Source organism: Lonchura striata, chromosome 1 (assembly GCF_046129695.1).
Source record: "Lonchura striata isolate bLonStr1 chromosome 1, bLonStr1.mat, whole genome shotgun sequence".
In the NCBI taxonomy this organism is placed as follows: Eukaryota; Metazoa; Chordata; class Aves; order Passeriformes; family Estrildidae; genus Lonchura; species Lonchura striata.
In genome coordinates this window covers 139,450,598-139,474,179 of record NC_134603.1, presented here as the reverse complement: position 1 = coordinate 139,474,179, position 23,582 = coordinate 139,450,598, and the positions used below count along the sequence as shown (strand labels likewise).

Sequence of the window (23,582 nt, the reverse complement as noted above, 5' to 3'; positions counted from 1 at the left end):
ATGCTGCTGACAGACGAATGTGGGTGTCAAAGCTCCCTGGAGGAGGCAGATCGTTATGGGTAAGTCTGCTCTGTTTGCATTACAAAACTCAAAAATAGAAAAGAAACCAAATGAAAGGGTAACAGAGCCAGCTAAAGCATACAGGCACACTCTGCAGGTATTTTCTTTTCTCCCAGGCAGTGGTGCCAATACTGAAAGTGTAACAGAAGTCAGCAGCTGTTCCATATTTTCCCTTCAGCTGTGAAAAGTAGATTGAGACTCATATACTAAGATCAAGAGTCTCACCTTCACTCCTTTCTCTGAGTATGCTCTAAAAAAAGGAAAAAGTTCTTCAGAAATGTCAATTTCAACAAACAATTCCAAGGTAATACTGAGCAGATTTATTTTGTTTCTTTGAATTTCAAGGCAACATCTGAATCACAGGCCATATCCAAAAATTTGTTTCATACTTTGTTACATTCTCACTTTTTGTAATGAGGTAACACTCAATTTTGTAGGAGTTATAAGGACCATTAAACACACATGATACAAATTTGACTTCCTTACCTGATCTCTTAGTCTCTCCTGGTGTCCCATTATTGCTGTGGCATGGTGGGGATATTTCTGTTTCAGATGCTCAAGAAAAGCCTCTCTCTTCCTGTCCATTTCTGAGGTTTGCATTCCCAGTATTTCTTTGGAACTGCGAGGGCCACCTACTGTATGTCTTCGAGGGATGTTGCGGGTGGACTTTGAACTAGAAGAAGTGTGGCTGCTCGGGGTCGAAAGGAGCTCTTTAGATCGGAGACATTCTGCATCATCTAGTGATGTTACATGCAAACTGGGTTTTGCCTGGTCTGCAAAGAAACAAAAACCAAAACCAGACATCATTTATATTATAAAAACTTAATACCAACATTCACATTAGTTGCAAAATGGAAAAAAAGATTGATATGAAAGCTAGGTACTTTTAAAAGTCTGGCAGTGTGCAATGGCATGTTCTGCATCATTAAGCATATACATATCATAGTAAGTGGCCTAGAAATAATCCCTTATATAAGCTATGCACATACTTATCTACTTTTATCACACAATTGCAGTATTGCCTCACAGAAAAGTGAGTATCATTAAAGTGGATGTTCCTTCTATATCAACTTTACCTACGTGACTTGAAAAGAAGATCTGACAGGGCCCTTATTCCCTGACCTTCAAGATCTACAGGATGCTTTCTATGAGAAGAAACAGATTTCTTCAATAGGGTCCAGTACACTTAATGGCCCCATAACTAGTATTCCTAAGGATACAAACTAATAAAATTCCTTTGACAGAGCAGATTTGTAATCCTTAATCTTTTTTTTTCAGTGTGTTTTCAACATATTCTGAAACACTCAGGAAATAATAAGAGGGTTTGTGAGTCTCTTTTTCCTGATTTTTGACTATGCTCTGGTTTTAAATTTCATGGATCTCCCTCAGATTTTATGTGTCTCAGGACAGCAGGCTGGAAAATTCTACATCACTTTTCCATAAGCCATTTCTTAAGAAATAGAATAAAAGCAAGTTCAGTGTGATCTAAAAAAGGAAAAAAAAAAAAAAACACTCAGAGAAATTCTACTATTTTAAAATCTACTTAAAGACCAAAGACTATGACAGCATTTGTAAAGAGATAGGCAGACACTGTGAGTATGTAAGTGCTGGCTTATCTTCAGGTAGCTCTGTAACATGAACCTTCTGGTGCCCAAAAAATTGTAGACTGGAGCCTTGTTACCTAATACCTTTGAAAAAATCCCTCACTCCTTTGTCAGCAAAGGGAAGAAAAAAACCAAAAACTAATAAAAACTTGAAGTACTGAAAAGGCCTCTCTAAGTCTGATGTGGCCTTCATCATCTTTACCAGACAGACTCAAATTCAGACGCCCCTGAGTGTTAACCCTTCCCAGCATTTCCCCAGTATTGTAAAATGCAGGCAAACCCAGTGGGAAGAAATGACGATGTCTGACTTTAGTTCAGAAGGCTGAATGACTTCTTTATTATAACTATGCTATAATACATTAGTATACTATATAAAGGAAGATACTAAAACTACAAACTACTTTCTCTAACTACCATATCTAACTAACTCACAACTTGTGACCCTGTTCACGAAAGTCCAGTCGCAGGTGCTTTGGATTGGCCATCAAGCTCAAACAATCCTCACTAGAATCCAATCAAGCAATCACCCCAGGTAAACAATTCTCTAAGCACATTCCACATGAGAAAAACAAGGAGCAGAAATAGAAATTGTTTTCTCTTTCTTCTCTCTGTGCACCTCTATGAAAAGTCCTGAGAGAGAGAGAAATGTCCCTGACACCCCAGGAGCAGGAAGCTCCTTCTTCTACCTGTTTTGAATAAATCTTTATTTCTCTCTGTCTGACACTTGTTGCCTCAGAGCCCCCTGACGTTTCACCCGCGTTCTGCCATTATACAGCACCACTGCTTGGAAACAGGCACCTACTCGCTTTTTTTTATGGTTCAGTCACTCATTCTGACACTGTGTGTGGTAGGCACAACACTTGCCTCAGGATTTTATGCTGAGGATTTCTCAGCTTTCTGGTGCACACTGTCAACTGCCTGCCACGTACCATGGAACCTCAAGCCCCAGTAATAAAGCAACTCCTCCAACGGTGGAGCTGCTGCTGGATGTCCCACCAATTCACACAGGGAATCAATTTCCTTGGGTTCCATAATAGAACTTGCCCCTGGACGGTCCTCAAAGACTTTGCATGTTTCTGTAAACTCCCTGTACTGTTCAAGGGCTCCAAAATTTTCTACAATGCCCTCTTGTTTGCATTCATGGAAACCTATCCTGAAAGCAGGTGAAGGCACAGGGGCTCAGACTGTCACCTGTGGTGACAGCAAGTGTCATCTGTGGTCTTCACAGCACCTTCTAAGACCTTCTTAGCAGCACAATCCTGGTTAAACCTCCAGAGCAGCAGCCTCACTTTCGTACACAAACACTCATGCACTCAACTTTTTCAAGCACAACTCAATTATGAAACATCCGTCCTCTCTGCGTGCTGAAAAGTCATGAGCCACCAGGTACACTGAGTTTGTTTGAGAAAAATGGCAAACAGGAAAGTTTTGCTTGCAAGAAGCCAGCATGGGTACTCCAGATACACTCAGTGAAAACAGTTTCTGAAAGTTGCATAGTCATTCTAATGGATTTTACATAGGAGGGAAACTAGGTGTGGTGGGGCTGGATGGAATATGCCATCTTTAATTTGTTGTGCCAAGAGCCTAGAGGTTATATCCCTCAGGCTGCTGGAAAAAAGGCACAGACATACAGTAAGGGATTTTCGTGGAGCTGGAGGGAGTCAGCATGAGCACAGATGACTGAGTGCAGCAATTTGGTATAAGCCCTCAAAGTATGGTCACAGCAGCAGTTTGAATCACTGAAGTGACAGCAGGCACTTCCTCAAGAAGGCAGGTAAACCTGTGCTGACAAGCACAACCCAGAACTCATGAGTGTGTATTTTGGGTCCTAAATCTCTCCCATGCAAAGTCTTTCCCTACTCTGCACTTCCATCATTTCAATAGTTTAAGAAAGGGCTAATTATTTGGAACATAAAGAGACATATCAAGTAAAGGGTTTTACCACTGTTTGTTATTAGGTGAAACCTTGAGAAGGAATCAAAAATAACATACTTTTCTTATACTGTATTAGAAAGATCAACAAATTCTCTTATTTTTTCTTCACATATTTGGAAAATACTGCATAAATACCAGTGAAAAGAAAGGAATGTAAACTATGCAAACTAATTCCTCATCTTGCCAGAAAGCTGACTTGGGCATCCAGCAAGATCCTGATCCTGCATCATTACGGCACATAGCAGCAAATTACTTTCTCTGCAAACCAAAATCTATTGTGTTTCAGTATGGGTCTTTTCTCTACTAACTGCTGGGGAAAAAAAAAAGTTTTGGACCACTTTCTGGACAGGGATAAGTGACTTCATTGTCAGTTGCCTAGGGCTGAGCACTGAGCTGCTGAAACTCCCCTGTGGATCTCGAGTCACGTAAATTCTACAGATGCTGTGTTTGCCACAGTGGTATAGGAAGGAAAAAACAGATTTTCTGGACTTTGGAGAGCTCAATAACATCGTGAGTAAACCTTCCATATCTTCCAAGTGAAGCTAATAGGCCAAGCAAATCAATCTCCACAGATAACTGTGAAATGTGTGAAATATCATGTGATGGTTCCCAGATGAGTACTAAGAGTAGGAAAAGGATAAATTATGCAAGAACCCTCCTTGGGAAAGGAGCAAAGAGAAGGCAATAGAAAGCACAGAGGTGTGAGATAAGCTTGTCTCCCTCTCTCTCCCCCTCATTTTCAGAAGCTAAAAGTTAAAGGTCTTTCTGTTCAATAAAGCAGCAAGTCTAGAGGGCAACTGAATGCAAGATTTGCTGATTGACAGGGAGGAATTTGGTTATCCAAAGGCATGAGTAACTCTTACTTCTCTGTTTGCTTCTCTGATCTGAAAACAAGTTTCAAGATTTCTTAACATCACCAACATCACCCATTACTCCAGTAAAGGCCCAGGTCTGCAGTGTAGGAGGAGTATGTCTGGGATTAGCAGGAAGATTATAATGATGGATTAATGGCTGTGAGCTAGGAAAAAAAGAATAGAAAAATAAAAAAGTCCTTTGATATGTCCTGGTATGTAATTCTTCTAAGTCACACCCTCCATGAAGTCCACAAAGGTCAGGAAAGTCACTTTGCTTCATTACTTTAAATGCTATGAAGATTTTAATAGTCCTGTTTTGCAAGCCAGGTGACATGACAAAAGAACATTTTCAGAATAATTTCAGAAAGGAACAAGTGTGGACCTGACTCATACTGATACTGTGAAATTCAGCCTTGAAGCGAACCCCATTCAATACTAACATTTTAAAAAAGAATATGGATTTAACAGCATGAGTCAAACCAACCTCTGTTACATTTATGTTAGCAGTAAATGTGATATTATTTGGAATTGTTCTAATTTATTTCACTGTCTTTACAATTAGCTCTCTTTCCAATGTAAATTTTGGATAGGGGCCAAAACTACTACATTTGGTTATGAGCTTTCAGCACTCAACATTTTTGGGAACCATAGAATCAGTCTGGTTAGCCCTCTATTTTCCTAGCTCCACATGTATCTGCAGCAGTTTCATACAACTCCTACAGAAGAAATGTGTTACTGAAAGCAGTTTCTTTTCCTAGTCAGACACATTCTTGAAGTGAAGATTTCCGTCCCACTAAACATAAACATGCACAGACACAGGTTACTTGCGATGCTCAGTAATTTTAGTTAAAAAATAATTCAAAAGAGCATCAATCAATGAACACCCAATTAAAAAAAAAAAAAAAAAAAAGAACATTTATTTTCCTCCTAAATTGCTAAAACACTATTTGTTGGCATTGCATGCTCATAAACTTGTGTGATTTATTTTAAACCACATGAGCTATTTGTTTCACAGAAGAACAGTAACACAACTTTTCCTGAAGTGCCTTTGAGGAATACAACATGCAAGAAATGGGAATGTTCACAGGTGCCCCACAAGCACTATAATAGATATAGATTAGATTAGGTGTTTGTCAGGCTACCTGAATGTTGTGTACCCCGTGCAATGGACCATGTAGAATCCTCCAGGAAATAGTTTTCGTTCACTTTATGGGAAATAGATAGTGCAGCAGTGAATGTATGAATGCACAGCGCAGAGCCGCCGTGGAAACCCCGCTTAGACAGTCCTGGCTGTGCTCCAAAACAAACCCCAGTGGTTTCACCCAAAGTAAACTAACCCTGTCACAATCTGCCGCGGATCTCCCGCTTTTAACAGACACCCCGAGGTAAAGATGAGCTCAAACCCACTTTTACGAAGGAGGTGCTATCCCTGTGCCATAGCTGAGGCTGGCACAGTATTTAAAGGGAAGGGGACACTGTTTCCCCACCTCAGCCTCCGCACCGGCAGGATCCCGCGTCCCTGACAGCCACGCAGCGTGCTCCCGGCTTCGCAGGGCACGCAGAAATCTCTCCGAAGAGAAAGTTAAACTCACAAAGTTCCAGTGTTAGGGAAATGTGCACAGCAGAGCTATTAGTACAAGGAAAAAAAAATATTTTTTTCATGCATTCTGCCTCCAGTTATATCAAGCAGCAACGAGGGGCATGCTTAAATGTAGCTCCATTTTTGCCTTACTTATATCGCCGCTTACTTACCCCTCGTCTGCCTGCTGTCTGTTGGGCAAGCGAGGCACAGCTCAAGTTTCTGGCGTTCCCTTTCCTCCATTATCCCTGCCTACCGCACGGGCTCCCCTCTCCCGCTCGGAGCGGCAGCGGCCGCACGGTCCGCGCCGGGCTGGGGCGGAGGACGGAGCGCAGCGCCGGCGGAAACCCCGCGCAGCCCCCGCGCGGCCCCCGCGCGGCCCCCGCGGAAACCCCGCGCAGCCCCCGCGCAGCCCCCGCGCAGCCCCCGCGCAGCCCCCGCGCAGCCCCCGCGCAGCCCCCGCGCAGCCCCCGCGCAGCCCCAGCAGGTGACGGCCCCGCCGCCGCCCCTAGCCCGCCCGCGCCCCGCGGCAGCCGCGCCGCCGTGCGAGAGGCAACATTGCAAACGCGATTACAGGCCTGAGCCTCCGCTGGAATCCGAGACCGCAGCCTTTTAAATCTCTGTCATGGGACAAAAGCCTTTCCACACGGTATTTTTTTTTTTTTTTTTTTTTTAAAGCTTATAACCACCAAGCCCACAAACATTCCTGATAAATGCTCCACTGACTTTTTTAGCATCTAGTTTAAAAGTAATTCATTATATAAACTCTTTGAGGTTTTGTTTTCAGTTGGATTCTTTCAAGCGGCTCAGAGAATGAATTGGGAAAAAATCAAGATACAGGAATTCAACTTTAGCGAAGCCAATAAAAATGAATGGTAGCAATATGTAAGCAGGGACTGGGTTAAGAGGGATTTCGAAGCCTCAGTAGCAAAACATATAGAAACATGTAACTAATTCTCTTTTGGCAGATCAGAGGCCAGCAGCCTGCATGAAAATCAATAGATCTACCAGGCTGCAAGGCAAAAAAATAGTGTGGTTGAGAAGGATGAGATCAAATCCCCCAGATTCCAGCAGATGCCACATGTGTTGATTTAGCAGAGAGTATCAGACTGATTTAGTCTATCCAAATCATAACACTGAGTCAGAGATAGTGGAACAAACTTAGTGTTGAGTTACAGCATCAAGACCAGAAAGTTTATCCACAGACAACTTCTGAATTAGATTAAGAACAAAGCATAACTGAGATATTAATAGAAATAGGCAATTTCTCACTTAAATTCATACTCCAACACCAGGTAGCAGTATCTTGCGTGTCTTTTTAAACAGACCTGGCATAATATGGTCTTCCAGGTTTTCTTCAACTCGGACTTCAATATAACATCAGCCAAATTTTTGCAATGACCTCTCAACTACCCAGTCCAGACAGGCTAGGAAAATTCCCCTACATTTCCTTCTACATTTCAATCTGGCTGAAATGTCAGCCTGTCTGCTTAGATTATTGAATACAGAAATGTTTTGTGTATATATAAATTCAGTACAGGAGCTCTAGAAGGATCACTCTCCTTGTGCTCATATCCTCTCACTTCCAGTAAAAAAAAAAAAAAAAGCTTTTGAGTAAATTACAATGAACAATTGATAAATGAACAATTGATAAATGAACAAAACTATTGTTCATTAGATCAGACATACATATTCTCTAGCACTTCAGAAATATTTATTTTCCTTTTTAACAACTAATTCTATATGGTTTTGGAACCTGGCAAAAGTCCCAGAAATCTGGCATGGAAAACATAGAAAAGATGAAAATACTATTTTAACATTAGCACTGCTATTTAAGGTCTTCGGTACAGTGCTCCCAGCAGAATACTCCTATAGTTGCCCTACAATTATAAAGAAAACAGTGTGATTTTATTTAGAATAGTGTTTTTACTGGCCCTGGGTTCCTCCTGCTCATTCTGATTGTGGACTATTTCAGGAGGAGAAATGATGGCCAGCCATCCCACTTATATGATGTTTCTTTAGTGATATGAAGGAATGTACCTTTAACACCAAGGTTTTCCAAAGTCTGGACAATTGCAATGAGCCTCTTGAAATTTACATTCACAGCTAGCTGGAAGCATGAGAGGGTTCTTGCAAAAATAGTGAACAAGGAACATCACCAACTTCAAGAAATGTAAAGTAACTCAGAAACCTCTTATGGAAAAAAAAAGTCAGTGCGGTTGCCTGGAGCAGCACCATGAAAGCCGTACTGAGACATTATCTATACACAGGGCCCAGAAATTGAGAGTTCAGAAACTAAGGGCATTTACAAAGCCCTTATCCTAAAATAACACAAAAGAAAGTACAAAACATACTAGCATTAAATCAGTCTTGTACAAAACCAGGGTTAGCTGTCGAGGTCAGAAGTATTTGTACCAAGAACCTTAATAAGAACTGAATCAGTGCACTCTAGCTCCTTAGAAGGCTTTCCCCCCATCTGTGATGGGGAAAAATACCTACAAAATTACTCTAAGACTAAAATAATTATGGCAACAACAACAGCAGCAGCAGCATCAACACCAACAATAATAATTAAATTTAACTATCTACTTTTAGCCAGCACCTTTAATTTCCATAGCCAAGAGCAGAAGACAGAGGTGATCTCTTGACTTTCCCAGTCCCAGTGAGCAGCCAGGTGCCCCTTGGGACAGTGCCAAACTGGTCTGGAAGTGCTGCTTTCATGGCCACAGCAAGGTGTTCCAACTGCTGAGACTGACAGTAAATGGTATTGATAGTGTTGTTAAGGGGCCTGAGCAAACTGGACACCCAAAATGTAGAAATGGTTCAAGAGAAATTGGTTTTTTGGTTGTGGACCTGTGATTTGAAAATTGGATGTCACCTTACTAGAACTTCTGCAGCTGCAGGAAGTAGTTTCTCAAACCAGATTAAAGAACATTGGCAAAGGAAGAGACTAAACATGGCACACTTTGATATCATCAAAATCAAATCAAACCAAACCAAAGAGCTTGCCAATAAAACATCAGCCTGCCCATCACTCAGGAGACAATTGCCTCTGCTGCTGCTGCTGCTCAGGACAGGGAGCAGTTGGGCCAACATGGTCTCAAAACATATCTCATTTTAAGGGAAAATTCCTTGGTCTCAAGCTGTATTTTATTTGTGTATCTAACAATGCCATTCCTTAAGATGTTACTGGTGTCTGTTTAGAGAATTAGTGAAACTCCTTTAGCAGCTGGAGACAGCCAGGACCATTATATTATTAGGCTCAAATAAAGAGCACTCCAGTACAGTCACTGAGATGAATCACTAAAAAGAAGTTAAATAAACTTGATTAACCAGTTCACAGCATGCAATCAGCATTTGTTTATCTGTGGGATCAACAATAACAGTGGTTTCTTCTAATTACGGTGCTAAGACCTGGATCCATCAATATCAAAACAATGCACAGAGAATAACTGCCAACAGGTTATGATGATTCAATTTGTTTAAAATTACTGTCCCAGAGCGACTTCAACACTTCTGGATTTAGCATGTGCATAAGAGGAACAATTAACAAATACTGCCTGCACTCAATTAGTCAAGCTTATAATATAAAACAATGACTCCATGGCTCTAGTAATTATTCAGAACTAAAAATCTGGGAAGGTAATTATTAATAGTTAAATCATAAGAAGTGTTCTATAATTAAAGACTTGTCTCAATGTCCATGTGAAATCCTGTAGCCATTATGAAAAATGTCATAAATGCTCTCCACAGGAACCAGCCTGACACTTTTTAACCTGTTGTCCAGAAAAAAAATATTAGACATGGAGTGGTGAGGCACAGAGGAATTATGAGCACTCAAGTGGGTCACAAGCCTTTATCTGGCCAGAGATGGCTTGGGACTGCCCTGCAGGAGGGGAGCATAACAAGGATGCTTCAGCATGTCAGAAAACCTCCCCTTTGTACTCTAGGGAATCATGGGTGGCTATTCACTACCAACCAGCCAGATTTAAAATGAAGGAACTACTCCAGAGAAAGAGCACTGACTGTGATGAAGCTCTGATTTCCTCCTTGGACAAGAGAGATCAGCTTCAGGGCTGCAGCTTGTTCCAGCACATATTGGTTCTCATTCATCCTCAGCATCTTCACTGCCAGGCTGGGTGGTATTCTCTCAATGCTTAAAATTAAAATAGACTCAATTCTGAAAGAAGAGGATTATGTCCAGATAGCATATTACCAAAAAAGATAAAATAACAGCCACTAGCTTCTACAAGCAAAATGAAAAAAGATTCTAAGGTCTATCAATATGAATCCATGTAAATACATCTAGAGGCAAAGAAGCTTAATTTTTAAATTAATTGTCTATTGATTAAGTATTGTACAAAGAATTCCACATTATTAGGATATGGAGGCAGAGCTTTATGATCATTTGGTCTCATTCACTTAAGAAGAGATCTCAATGAAGTGGAGCCTATTTTTAAGGCAGGCATAGTGATTAAAATATTCAGTGCTTAAATTAAAGGAAAACATCTGTATTTGATTTTAAAAAGTACAATGACAATCTAAAACAACTTCTGGGATTACTTATCATAAAATTACCGTCCCTGTTAAAAATCTGTGGAGTGTTTCAGTATTTATACTCTGTGCATTCCATTTCAGTTAAGAAGTCCCATACTCGTGAGGAAAAATTAGCCCAAGGAGTGAAATAGTAAGACTCATCTGAAGCAAAAAGGTAAATTGAGTATGAGTTTTTCTGCTCATCTCCACAACAGAATTTCATTTTATCTTGTCAGACCTACAGGTTTCAGCTCTTCAGAAATATTCAGAGACTTAACAGCGGTGCCAAGAGCCAGGCTTAATCACTAAAACAATTATACAAAAGAGTGAGTAAGAAGTTGAACCTGAAATATTTGGGCAGAAGATAGATTCATCCTTCCAAGTCCATTTCAAATACAGCTCTGGGAAGTGGCTATAATCACCTGTCACTTGGCATTGCCAAGCTGTCAGATGCTCATCTCCAAGTAACACATCAATCTTCATGCACGCCAAAAGACATTTTGTTCAAGTTCACAACTCTCACACCTGGACTTAGATCATATTAAATAGGCTATATTTTCTGTTTTCCAAGTTTATTTTTTGTTTCTTCCTCTCCCTCCAGTATTTTAAATAAATTAAAAGGCCTGAAAGCAGTAAACACTTTTGCATACCCTAAATCAAACTGAGAAAAAGAACTGTGGTCTTCACAAAGTGCTAACATTCTAGCGGGGAGAAAAAAAAAATAAAAAGAGGCGTTCCTGTTTCTTTCATCAATAACTTTGTCTCCCTCTCTAATCTGGGACAATCCCAGCAAAGCTAACAGTAGATACACTTATCATGACTTCCCCTTCCGTTGCCCAAGGGAAGATGGAACAGAGCTAAATGAGCGCATAATTACAGGATCCATGTTTCTGACTCATGCAATAGAACACCTTTTTTCAGCTTTTGCACCCTCCTGCTGTCATCCCACCATTCCAAACTAATATTAATATGACTACCCTGCCACCAGCACAGAGAGCTCTGAGCTGGGGACCCTGACATGGCTCAGCTCCTCCACACACCCACCAGCCTGGACAGCCTTTCTTTACACACCACATTTTCACGCAGGAAGGTAAAGAAAGAGATCAGCCTGCAAACCCCAAAACAGAAAATATGATCATGTTTTTGTAAACAAATTACTCTGTGAAAGCAAAATATGCCTTACATTGCAGAAATTTTAATCACTACAGTTTAATGGAATAAAAAGCAATATGTGGGTGGGAAAGAACAGTGTAAGGGATTGTTTCTGAAGGAGGTGGACAAAAGGGAGGGGGGAAAGTCGCTTTGAAGTCCATCTGCTCTACAATCAATTTCTATTTCTCCCCAGTGTAAAGCATTTTGGTTTTGGTAAGTTCACTTTGGATGAATTGACTCTAAGAGAGCTCTGACTGAGTTTGGATTCAAACTGATCCAACTTTTTAGCAGTGCCAGAAGAATAGACTTACTGCTTGAAACACTGATTATCACTGGTTTCATGGACATCTGCAGGCTCTGGTTGTAAATTTATGAGGCGACATGCTTTAGTGATCAAAAGTACCAGGAGCTGCTCTACACAGAGCACATTTATACTTTGAAATAATATGAGAGATCCTTTATTTCAGCTTTTATCAAGTATGCATTCAATTTATAAGATTGTCAGGTGACTGCCTGAATAAACAGGAAATACAAAGTATACTTCAATGGAGACTGGGTTCAGAAATAAAGTAATAGTTCAAATTATGCTGTGGTTACCATAACCATCTATTTATCAATCAGTATTTCTGATAATCTACCACAAAAAATAATTTCAATAAAAAATTGGCAAATAATTATTAGAAATGCAACACAATGGCACAGGTGTTGCCAACCCACAGAATTCACATAATCCATGATGATGGTCTTTCTTGAAAAGTGACACTTTTGGGAACACTATTCCTTTTATTAGTTTCTGGGCTGTACCAAATCATATATTTGACTTTTCTCAACAATGTCACTCGGAAGAACTAGACTTTTTCCTATGACTCAGACTAAAATCAAGTGAGAGGTCAGAACCATTGTGACTTAATGAGTTGGACATTTAAAATAATTTTTACTATGGTTTGTCCCTGTCCCCAGAACAATGGCAATACTATACAACAAATGAAAATCTGAATATCTGAAAAAAGATAAAGACAAGGAGAATAAATTCTTACAGCTTTGTTTCTATGCAGATCTGGTTTCTAACCCAGCAGGGATGGTCAGAAGTTGTGGTATGTAAAGCTTTTCTTTCTACCCTTTGTAGGGCACCAGCCTCTGAAGGCAGATGTAAGAGCAGATGTCTAATGTAGACCTTTCAACTTTTAAATGCATCAATGACCTCTCCAGCAGTATGTACACCTCCCTGCTTCAAAGTGCCTCTCTGACCTCCCCAGACCATGCTCATGCTATTATTAAGACAGCTGATTAGTAAGAAAGCAATTGAGTTGACAGCAGTGGCATTGCTGTTCTTTTTCAGGCCTACCCAGTCTGTTCTGCTGGGATGCACACTTACTAATTCACTCTTCAGGATTTAGGGTTTCATAGCTTTAGGGCAACAGGCACCATTTGATTATCTTGTCTGATTTTCCATCTATCACAAGCCATTAAATTTTATATAGGATCCTCACACAAAAGCCAAAAGCTTAAATGAGATGAAGAAGACATTACTGATCTCAGGATACCAATGCTGCATCTGCACTAGTATTTGCTTAAAAGCCCACCACACATGCAATGAGATCTACCCACATGATGAGGATAAGAAAGTGAAGAACATCAAACTCCTGTCTGAGGGAGCTTAACCCTGAGCAAAGTTCTCTCCTCTGCCTTTAATTCCCCACATGAGACATCAACGTCAAGAAACTCCAAACCATCCTAACCAAAGATGTGATACACACACCCAGTCACTGTCTCCAGCACAGTCCATCTTTTATGCATGAGAGAAAAACCTGAAAGGAAAAACACCTCAAAACATACCTGTCCTGATGTACATGGAAGGGAACAAATCCTACTGAGCACTGCACGTTATCTGCTGCAAGGTGCAAGCATGACAGTTGATTATAATCACTGCCTTTAATACAGAGCTGCCACTGCTGTTATTTGAGGGTGTAGCAGCAGGCAGGACATGGCTGATGGAGCTGCTGACTCGGGCATACCATGTCCAGCAGCAGCAGGACTGCCACAGTCCTCCACCCTGCAGCAACCACCCACTAAATACAGGCTCTCTTGCTCCTCAAATGGCTCAATGGCTTTGCAAATATACCTGTTCTCATTTCACAGACTATGTTACAGTTAACTAACTCATGTGTAATTACCCTCAGTGCTAAGAAATTGCACCTATTTCTTCATGGCAAAGTTAACTCAACTGAAGTTTCCAAGGATCAGTTTTATTCCCCTTTGTCAGCCAGACCCACCAGTGCTGTAGGATGTGTGCTAGGTAGGAAAACCATCTCACAGCCTCCTTCTCACTCACTCACTCACTCACTCACTCACTCACTCACTCACTCACTCACTCACAGCAGCTGAGCTCCATAAAACTTGCACTATCTTTTTGTCTTGGTTTGCTTCTTGGAAAATGAGTCTTTGCCTCTTTTCACTTTTTTTTCCAGTATCCTCATCTTCTCCTTGCAGTACAGTTAGTGAGCTTGTCAGAGCCCATTCTCCTGAACTTAATATACTAACAGTAAGAAAAGGGTACATGACCTAAATTTACCTCTGAAAACACTGGTGCAGCTGGATGCTGCACAACAACACAGAGCCCCCAGGGAAAAGGGACCTGAGGCTGGGGCACTCTGCACAGCCAGAATGGGAGCCCCTGGTCACAGCAACCTCCTCCCAAAAAGGGAAAGAATGTTTCAGGTTTTGCAAGGGTAAAATGTCCAAGCACCAAGTGAGATCCAGTGTCATGACTCATGTCATATCTTATTCCTCCTACAAGGGGAAGTCTGCTGCTCCTGTGCAAGAAGATAAAAAGGGAGGAAAAGTAACAAAGCTCTGTCTCATCAGGCCACAAGAAGTGTACAGAACTGCCTGGGGTGAAGAAAAGAATAAGCAGTGTCAGCATAGGAAGGTGTCATACAAGGTTTAAGCTTTTTCAGTAGTAGAGTCTCTGTCTCTCTCATGAATAAATACATAACCCAAGACAATTTAATTCCAACTGCTCTGTATTTCTTATAAAAACTTTTCAAACCACAGGATGACTCACAGGTGAGCATTCCACTGACAACACAAAGTGACATTTTATTAGGTATGTCCCTTTACAAACTCAAGTCTGCACTGAGATACATAAATATGTCTCCTAACATACCATATGCCTTTACATGCAGCACAGTACAGGCTAGGGAACAGGCAGTAAGTAGTGACAATGACAGGTTTTCCTCAGTCCAGAAGAAAAGGAATTAAATATTAATCGGCAACATAGAGAGCTTTTACTGCATATGTAAATACTACAATACTCTGATTTCTAAGACTCATTTGCAAAATGTAACTCTATAATTTGTTTAATTTTATTTATGATTTTCACACTATTCTTTAATCTTTCATAATTAATATAATAAGGTCCAGTAATCAATTCACTTTTTTTTTTCTCACCCCTCTTTTGTTTTTTTTGCTCTAGAACTGCCATTAAAAAATAATACTTCAAAACTGCAGATAGAATGATATTTAAATCCTTTCACCACCTGGAGGATATTCTGGGCAAAGTGCTAGAAGGAAAGAAGTACCAAGATCTCCTTGAGACAAGATACAACATTACTTACATGCCTCCATTTCAGTCTCACAAGCTCCATAAGTTCTCTCTCACAACAGAGAGTAACGCAGGAGTGCCCTTGGAAGAGGGTGAAGTAAATGAAGAATGAGTTTGCAACCCATGAGTAGTATCCACGTAATGCTTTTAGTCTGCTCTTTTGCACTGTCTTCTAAAGTGCCTAAACTCAGCCAGGAAACACAGGCTGAATACCACAGTTAGAGGTAAAATGCTGCAGGCAGTAATTATCAATCACTTTCTTTTCCCAACCATCAAAGAAGGTAATTTGTTTGTTTTACCTACCCAGCAAGGAAAAGACTGGGTGGTCTTCTGACTTAAGAGTCTGAGAAATTTTCCTCTCAAGGATGAGGCTACCCCAAGCCTCTTGGGCAGCATGAGGTCCTTTTTCAACATGGTCTTACACTGTATTTGATTTTAGTTACAGACATTAAGACTGTGGCAATATTTTGCAAATCATCACTAAATACCTTTTCTTCTTCGCCATGTAAATCTCAGGAGTGTTTCCAAGAAACTAATAAAGCTTTGCTTGTGGAAAGGTAACATGCTTCCAGTTCCTCAGCTGTCTTCATCAGCATGGGACTGCCATGCCACAAAGATTTTTTATCAGGTTAAAGACTAATTCCCTCCCTCTTGCAGTAGTTGTCACCAGTTGCAAGAATATAGCATCTTTGTTCAATCTGTAAGTAACTGTGAATTCTGATGCTATTTTTTCATTGAGGGAGAGACATCCCAATTAAACACTAGCATAAAAACACAGCACCTTGCAGAAAACTCAAACAATTATCCTATTTATTTAAAAACATCTCTTGGATTGCTACACATTCTAACTTTTAAAAATTAATTACATTTTTTTTTTGTTTCCCCATCCCCTTCTTAAACGGAGTGCTTCTGATAATATCTATCCTGAAAGCCATGCCAGTTGAAGTTGTTTGCATACTGAAAAACCTAAGTCACTGAGTGTTCAATGTTGCAATTCAGCCTCCCTTTGCAGTGAAAGGAAGCTAGCAGAAAATGGGACAGGAACCAGGCTGAAAAGCTTTCTGAAAGCTGCAGCTGCAGCCAACAGCTGAAATTTAAAATCAGACATTATTTTCTCTCCTCATCTTGTGGGCTCTGCTACAGTTTCAATAAACCACAAATTTAGACACAGAGGAACTATCGCTTGCAATTTTCTTTTGCTGATGGAGCTAAAATAAGAACCATTAACACTTCCCCAACTTCTGAAAGCAGCGTATGTCACTCTCCAATAGGGCTCTTGACAGGTTCCATGTGGACATGTTAGGCAAGTAGCAACCCCCAAATGTGGTACTGTGAAATTAGCAATTTAATATTGCAGGGAGAACCTGAAAAACAAGATCATATGGGTCAAGGAAAGCAGAAGCCAGAACTGCTGCCATTTCCTAACCCAGTGAGAGAACAGACCTGTGGTAGCCAGCAGACATGACTCCCTTGGATTTCCAGAGGGCATGTAGCAACATCCCTCAGTAAAGAAACAAAGAAAGGGGACCTTCCCATTGATAAAAAAACTGAATAAAGATACAAAAAACCCAAAACCCTTTTTGCAGGTACAAAAGCCAAATTTCCCTGGAAATGTACATTATCACACAGAGTGGACTGGTTCAGGAAGCTCTCTATATTAGTGAGCTGAAAAAGAGAGTTTAAGTGAGGTGGCAGAGCTTACTGAGTACATTCTGATATTCAGGGAAGACTTCAAGGGCTGGTTACAAGGAAGAGACTTCACAAGATTCACTGAATGGGCAGTAACTTGACAGATGGAATCCTGTGTAGACAAATGTAAAGCGATGCACATTGACATTGAACAAACTATTATTGCTCAAAAAGAGAGTTTGAGGTTATAACCATTTTCTGAAAATTTCATCTCAGCAATCTTTAGTGATTAAAAAACTAAATAGGAAATGTATAGCAAATTAGGCAGATTTGCTACTGTACAAATCTACAGTCCACCAACATCTTGAATAGTGCATGCAATTTTAATTTACTCCAGGTCAAAAAAGATATAATGGGAACATAAAGAAAAATGCAGCATAGATGATCAAAGTTACAGAAGAGTTCCTGTACAAGGAACAACTGAATTATGTAGGACTCTCCATTATGAAAACAGATGACTCAAAGATCTGTTTGAGGTCTATAAACGAGTGACAGAAGTTGAATGGAAAAAGACTCGTCATTGTCTCTCAATACAGACTGTAGGGGCATCAAATAAAAGAAGTAAGCTAATGATTCAAAACTACATAGATGTGAATATTAATTTCACAGAGCATTGTGGAAATGCTGGTAAGCTGGGGAACTTCCTGCTGCAGGACATTGCAGTTAGCAAGTTAAGAGTAGTTTAAAGAATAAAAAAAAAGTTAATGGGAAAAAAATCCATTGAGCACTGTTAAGAAAAAGGACATAATCCTTGGTTTCCCCTCAAGTAATATTTTAATTGCATATTTCTGGGAGCTGGGAGGATATTCAAGAAGCATGACTACATAGTTTCCTTGATCCCACATCCTTCTTTAGGTAACAATCACTAGTCAAGACAGGTCGTTGGGTCTGGTACAACTGCTCTTACACTTGACAAGGTACAAGAAGCCCTAATGCTGACAGCAACACTTTGTAATATGCGCTAAACGTAAAGAAATAGAAGTACATTACTACAGAAAAATAGCAACCCTAGACCTAATCAAAACACTCTGCTCTGTGGTGAGAATCACATGGAAATCTCCTCCTGAAGAGAGGATATGGGAGAAAAAGAATGGCATACAATGCATTAAGTCATGTCTCATCTGTTGTAGGAAACTGTCTATGCAGGAAAGTTAGTGCAGTGGAAGCTACAGAATGAATTTGCAGTGCCTCAGCTATTCCACAGAGGTGACAGACAATGCAGGGTAAATCTTATATGGCATCAGCATCCAAGGCTCTGCATACCATCAGTGTGAGAACACTGTTAAACCTTTTGAACGAGGCATCTGGATGGCACTGGGAGGCTGAGATCATCTTTTCTCCTGCATCAATTCCCTGCTACCAAGAAGCTGCTCTGGAGGGCTGTAGGTGCCCTGACTTTGAAGCACAGCGTGGCACCAAACCTTCCCCATTTCTCTGAGATATGGGACCACAGGGAAGACTGTGCAGCGCAGCACACCATACACCACATGGCAGCCCTAGGATCTAGTAGGTCACTGGTAATTTGCTTATTTAGAAGCATGAAATCTGAGCATCTGCACACAACCTTGCCATGAAGGCATCATATGCTTTTGTTCCTGTAGCTCCTTGGAGATTTGCTTTGACTATTTCCTATTTGAGGTGTGTAACCACCTCTATGCTTTCTCAGTTCAAGGAAACAGAAGATTTATTCTTTTTTCTTTTTTTTTTTTTTTTCTTTTTAGTCAGGAGACATTTTTCAAGGGCAAAGAATAATACACCTTTTATTAAGCAGTGATGTGCAGTAACAAATTTTCTACTAGCAATTTCTCAAGGAATGTTATAAGTGGCTGACTTGAAAGAGACCTATCCAAAATCTCATTAGATTTTCAAGTACTTTAAAAAGCAGTTCTTACAGAATTATCGAACACACAGGAAAGCAAAGACAGTTTCATACCTGAGATTATGTACTTGTGTGTTAACTGCAGAAACATATCAGAGTGGTGAGTAGCACTTGGAGCTACCGCAGTAACAGGGAGCTCCTGGAAATTGTTGCAGCAGACTCTTTGTGAACATTTTATTTGCATGATTAAATACTGTTTCTCAAGTGATGTACATATGTTATTCAGTGATGTATCTCAGTAACTCCTGACCCAGAAAATGTGAAGTAATAAAGAAAAAAAGAAATCATAAAATCTTCACGGTGTGGTGTACACACAGTTCGTAACATCTTGCATAAGCAACCTTTGGATACTGTGGTTTGTGTAGAGCAGCCAAATCTGTTCTCTGCTGGAGACCAGGGCTCTGCACATGGCCCTGCAAAGGTGGCCGCAGGCTGGCAGATGCACTGGTTGTTCTGGAGATGTTTCACACGCATCTGCAGTATTGACACTGAAAATGACAGAAAATAAGAGTGCTCTTCCCTAGCTGACAGGACTTCTTAGATACCACCAGAGAACCCCATTCCTTCTTTCTTTTGAAGGGAAGCCAACCTGCCACACGTCGCGTAGTCTCAGCCATCAAAATTACACGCAAATATCCACCTAGTATCCACCTAGTATCCATAGAGAAAGAGAAACTACTGAAGTTAATTCATTGCACTAAATCTAGACCCCTATTTTAAGATGGGGTGAATTAGTCTCCTGAGACACCTCTCCATGACTGTACAGCAGCATACATGTTAGACTAAATGCCCAGCACATACAGGGGCCAATTTTACAGGAGCTGACTCTTCTTGCATGCAGCAGAGCGTTTATTTTTCAGTGGGCAGCTCTCCAGTGGAGGTAGTGGTGATCCCTTGAAAACATCTGCACATAAGGCTTTTTGGATGGCATGACATTTCTTTAAATACTTCTGAGAATAAAATAAAATTAATTTTTTATTTGGAAAAACATGTACTCTCTATACATGGAAATATCTCCTAATACTCTTTCTAACATTTCCACAATGTTTTAGGCAGTGAGTGATTCCCATGTAGACTGTTTGCCTCAAGAGCCAAGCACATATTTAATTCTAAATTTTAGGCTCATGTTCCAGATTCTCCGTATGAAGACTGCTATTTCTATTTTTGCCCAACACTTTTTGTCAAACTGTTTTTCTGCCAGCAGACTAGACAATCAGTTTCTTAAATACTTCTCTCTTGAAACAAAACAATCCAACCGAGATCATATTCTGAGGAGACTCACTGCCATGAAATGCTGTTTTACAAGGCTGAGGATGGTCTGTCTTTCTCTTACACTACATTTCTGTTTGCAATCTCATACCCGATGGAGTTGTTGCATGATTCCTGTCCAGACTTTGAAAACCCAAGCACGAAGCCTGCTCTTAACACTTCTGTCAGCAACACTTCATGAGTGGTCGCTGTGGCTGTGCCAGAAGGGCTGCAAACAGCACTCCCCTCTACCCTTTGCCCCCAGTCCATGCAGACACTCTGCAGCATCCCCCCAAGCTCTGCTGAACTGTGGGGATCTCAGGTCTGGGCACCACACGGAGAGGTAACACCTCTCTCACATAACACACGTCTGCACCCTGCACCTGCCTGCTCAGCTGCTGCTTCTCACCTCTTGCCTCATCGTCCTCAGCATATTTTGCTGACAACGTACTTTACTTTGCCTCATCTATCACCCCTCCCCTCATAAAACACAGGAAGAAAAGCTAATTATAGACAAAAGCATAGTTAGAAGGCTGTGGTTTTGAAGCTGTTGGTAGCTGGATAGAGTGGATAGCTGGGCTGGTGAGAGGCTGAGACCTGGCCTGGGGGGTCACAGCAGCTGAAGGCTGTTCAGCACCAGCACACCCACCACTGGCAGGGAAGGGAGCACCCAGCTCCCGCAGCATTGAGCTGCTGTCCCCTAAAACACACAGCCCAGCAGCAGGAGAGGGAATGCACTTCCCATCTTGGTATTTCATCTCAAGACTTGTCCTAGCTTTCCACTCTGTGGCCATGACCCGACTGTGCTCAATGTCCTGCCAATGAAATACAGGCAACTTTTGCAATACAAAGCAGTTTCATACCATGGAAAGTCCCAGAGCTTAGAGAAAATAGATTGATCTCCACCCATCATCTGTTTCAAAACTTCCTTCACAGCTTCAAATTACAGCCTTCTAATGAAAGTATGGGGAAATCAGATGAACAGAGAAATCAGACTTTGACAATAGAGACACTAACTACATGCAAACCACTTTTTTTTATTTATTTATTTTTAAAACTTCCATTTGTCTCTCATCCTCAGTGAAACACAATGAGTCCCAAAAGAAGAACATGAAGAAACATGTCCTACAGGCTCCCTCCCTGAGGCTGGCAAGATCCCCATATGAAAGTCCAGAAAACTTATTCAGGCCTGGGTAAGAAAAGTTAAAGCTATTCTTAGATGCTGCTTTGGAAACCACAAACTGATTTTGAACACAGAAGAGCAGAAGTCCCCCTTGAGAGTCCTGAAAGAACTTAAAATCTTCAGTCTTTTTCTAATATCTTATTTTCAGGGTGAAGCCTCAGGCTGTTGTCTCTCCCTACAGCCTCAAAACTGGCTAGACCACAAGAGATTCTGCAAGCCAGTGTCATAAGATTTATTAACCACTTAAAACTCTATGTAAGATCTCAGAATAGGTCATAAGCAGAGGTACCTTCTACTTCTACCCATGACACTTGTTTTTGTAGCTACACGATGATGCAGCCACACACACTTTGCACACGCTGCAATGCCATCAGTGTTATCTGCTAAATTCTGAAGGAAAACGAAACTTTTAGAATTGCTTATTAGTTATTGGAGTTGATGTCTGGTTGAAGATAAAAACAAAAAAAAATATAAAGTTTTAGACTAAATACAAGCTATGGTGCTGGCAGAGTTTTGAACTGATCTTAAAAAATACCTGCACATGGGATATCGAGCACTACTTCTTAATGTTACTGAATGTTCTTCACAGAAACGGTGTTAGATTTAAATCCCAACAAGGCATCCCACCCAAAAGATATATAGCTGAAATACCCTCACCAAAAAAAAAACCCTAAAAACCAAAAAGACAAAAACTCCCACCAAAACAGAACAACAGCCAAAAAACCAACCAACCAAAAAAACCAACCAAACAACAACAACAACAAAAAAAACCCAAAAAACCTAACACTTAAACTTAACTTGGCAAAGTCTTAACACATAAAAGATGTAGAAAACAGATGCTCCTTCTTACCAGCAGCCAAGATCTTCTAATAACCCTACAATTTGTTAATCAACTAACATATGGTACTGCTTTAGGAAAACACACCATTTTGATTTTGCATTTACATGGACAGTTTCCTACAAAACTACTGTTATATAAACTAGTAATTTTTATTCCTATACTTTAAATAAATCAGTAAGTACAAAAAAAAAAAAAAAAGAAGATAATCAATTTTAATCCAAACAGTAAATAAAACTCATTTTAACATATTTTTCAGTGGCGATTAAATTTCTACTTGCCATGCTGAATCTTACCAATCTATAAAAATCAAAACTTGCTGTAAAATTATGACATAAAAATTCTGTTGAATTTTACTTAAATCCCCTTAAAATCCACTACATTAAGTTTTTTAGGGCAAAGCTAAACTGTCAAGGCAAAATTTAGTGTAGCTTCATAATATCTGCACAAGGTGGTTCCCACATATACATAACTTTATTAATGTGTTTTAACATCTATTTTAAACACATAAGAAGCCTTGCTGTCTCCTAAAATGACACCAAAATTTCCTTACACAGAATATTTCTTAATACTAATACTTCTAATTATTTTTAGGTAAATTATTTTAAAATTAGCTTATTTGGTTTATTTATTTTTAATGACTTTTAATAACTTATTCACTTAAATTTAAGTTTTAAATCAGTATGCCTTTGCTGATCTAATCTCTCTCTGACTGCCACCGGTTTAATTTACCAATACTCTGCTGCTGGGCCATAACAGCTTCTGCCACCCTGACAGAAATTCAGTGCCAGTCCATTCACAGTGTCACATGCCTTGCACAAACCTCCTGCTGCTCAGCCTGGGTGCCAGGCCGTGCTTTCTGCTGCTCAGCCTCCCACTGGAAATGGGACCAGCCTGCTCTCAGAGGCATTTGGCATGTCCTGCTCACAGACCACAGCAGCAGCTCCCCGAGCTGAGTTGCTTCACAGCTCCAAGAGGTTTTTGCCCCAGTCAGGAGGCTTTGGCTGCCCAGGCGTGGGGCGCTGGGTGCCCCGGGTGCTGCTGCAGGAACCTCCAGTGCTTTCCTGTGCCACCCTCCAGATGAGGTGACATCCAAACAGCTCTGGCCAGAGCATGGACAGGAACGAGTCTCTGCCCCGACAAGAAAACTGTGAGCAAGAACAAGGAAGTTTGGCAGAGAAGGTCTGTAACACAGCAAAGCTCATGGAGAAAGCTTAGGAAGGCATCTATGTGTCATGTTTGCTATTTAAATTAAAGATAGGCACTTTTGAATATGTATATATATTCTGCAGTTTGAGGCCATTAGGAGGGCTTGATTTTTGGCTGTTTTTTCATGCTTTTACCATCCGACACAGATGTAGCACCATTTCAAAAACACTTTCAAAGTACTTGCATATGGAAGCTTGTTTACAAGTATAAAA

General features: G+C 40.5%; 1 protein-coding gene across 6 annotated transcripts in view; it reads right to left on the bottom strand.

The window, feature by feature from the left end:
• Window positions 1-23,582, bottom strand: part of KIAA1217 (KIAA1217 ortholog) — a 231,108-nt gene that overhangs the window by 171,147 nt on the left and 36,379 nt on the right. For all 6 annotated transcript variants that reach the window (XM_021533124.2, XM_077788523.1, XM_077788524.1 and 3 more), the window contains exon 2: window positions 547-833. In XM_021533124.2, coding sequence (XP_021388799.1) covers window positions 547-833 — 287 coding nt within the window. The remainder of the gene's footprint in view (window positions 1-546; window positions 834-23,582) is intronic.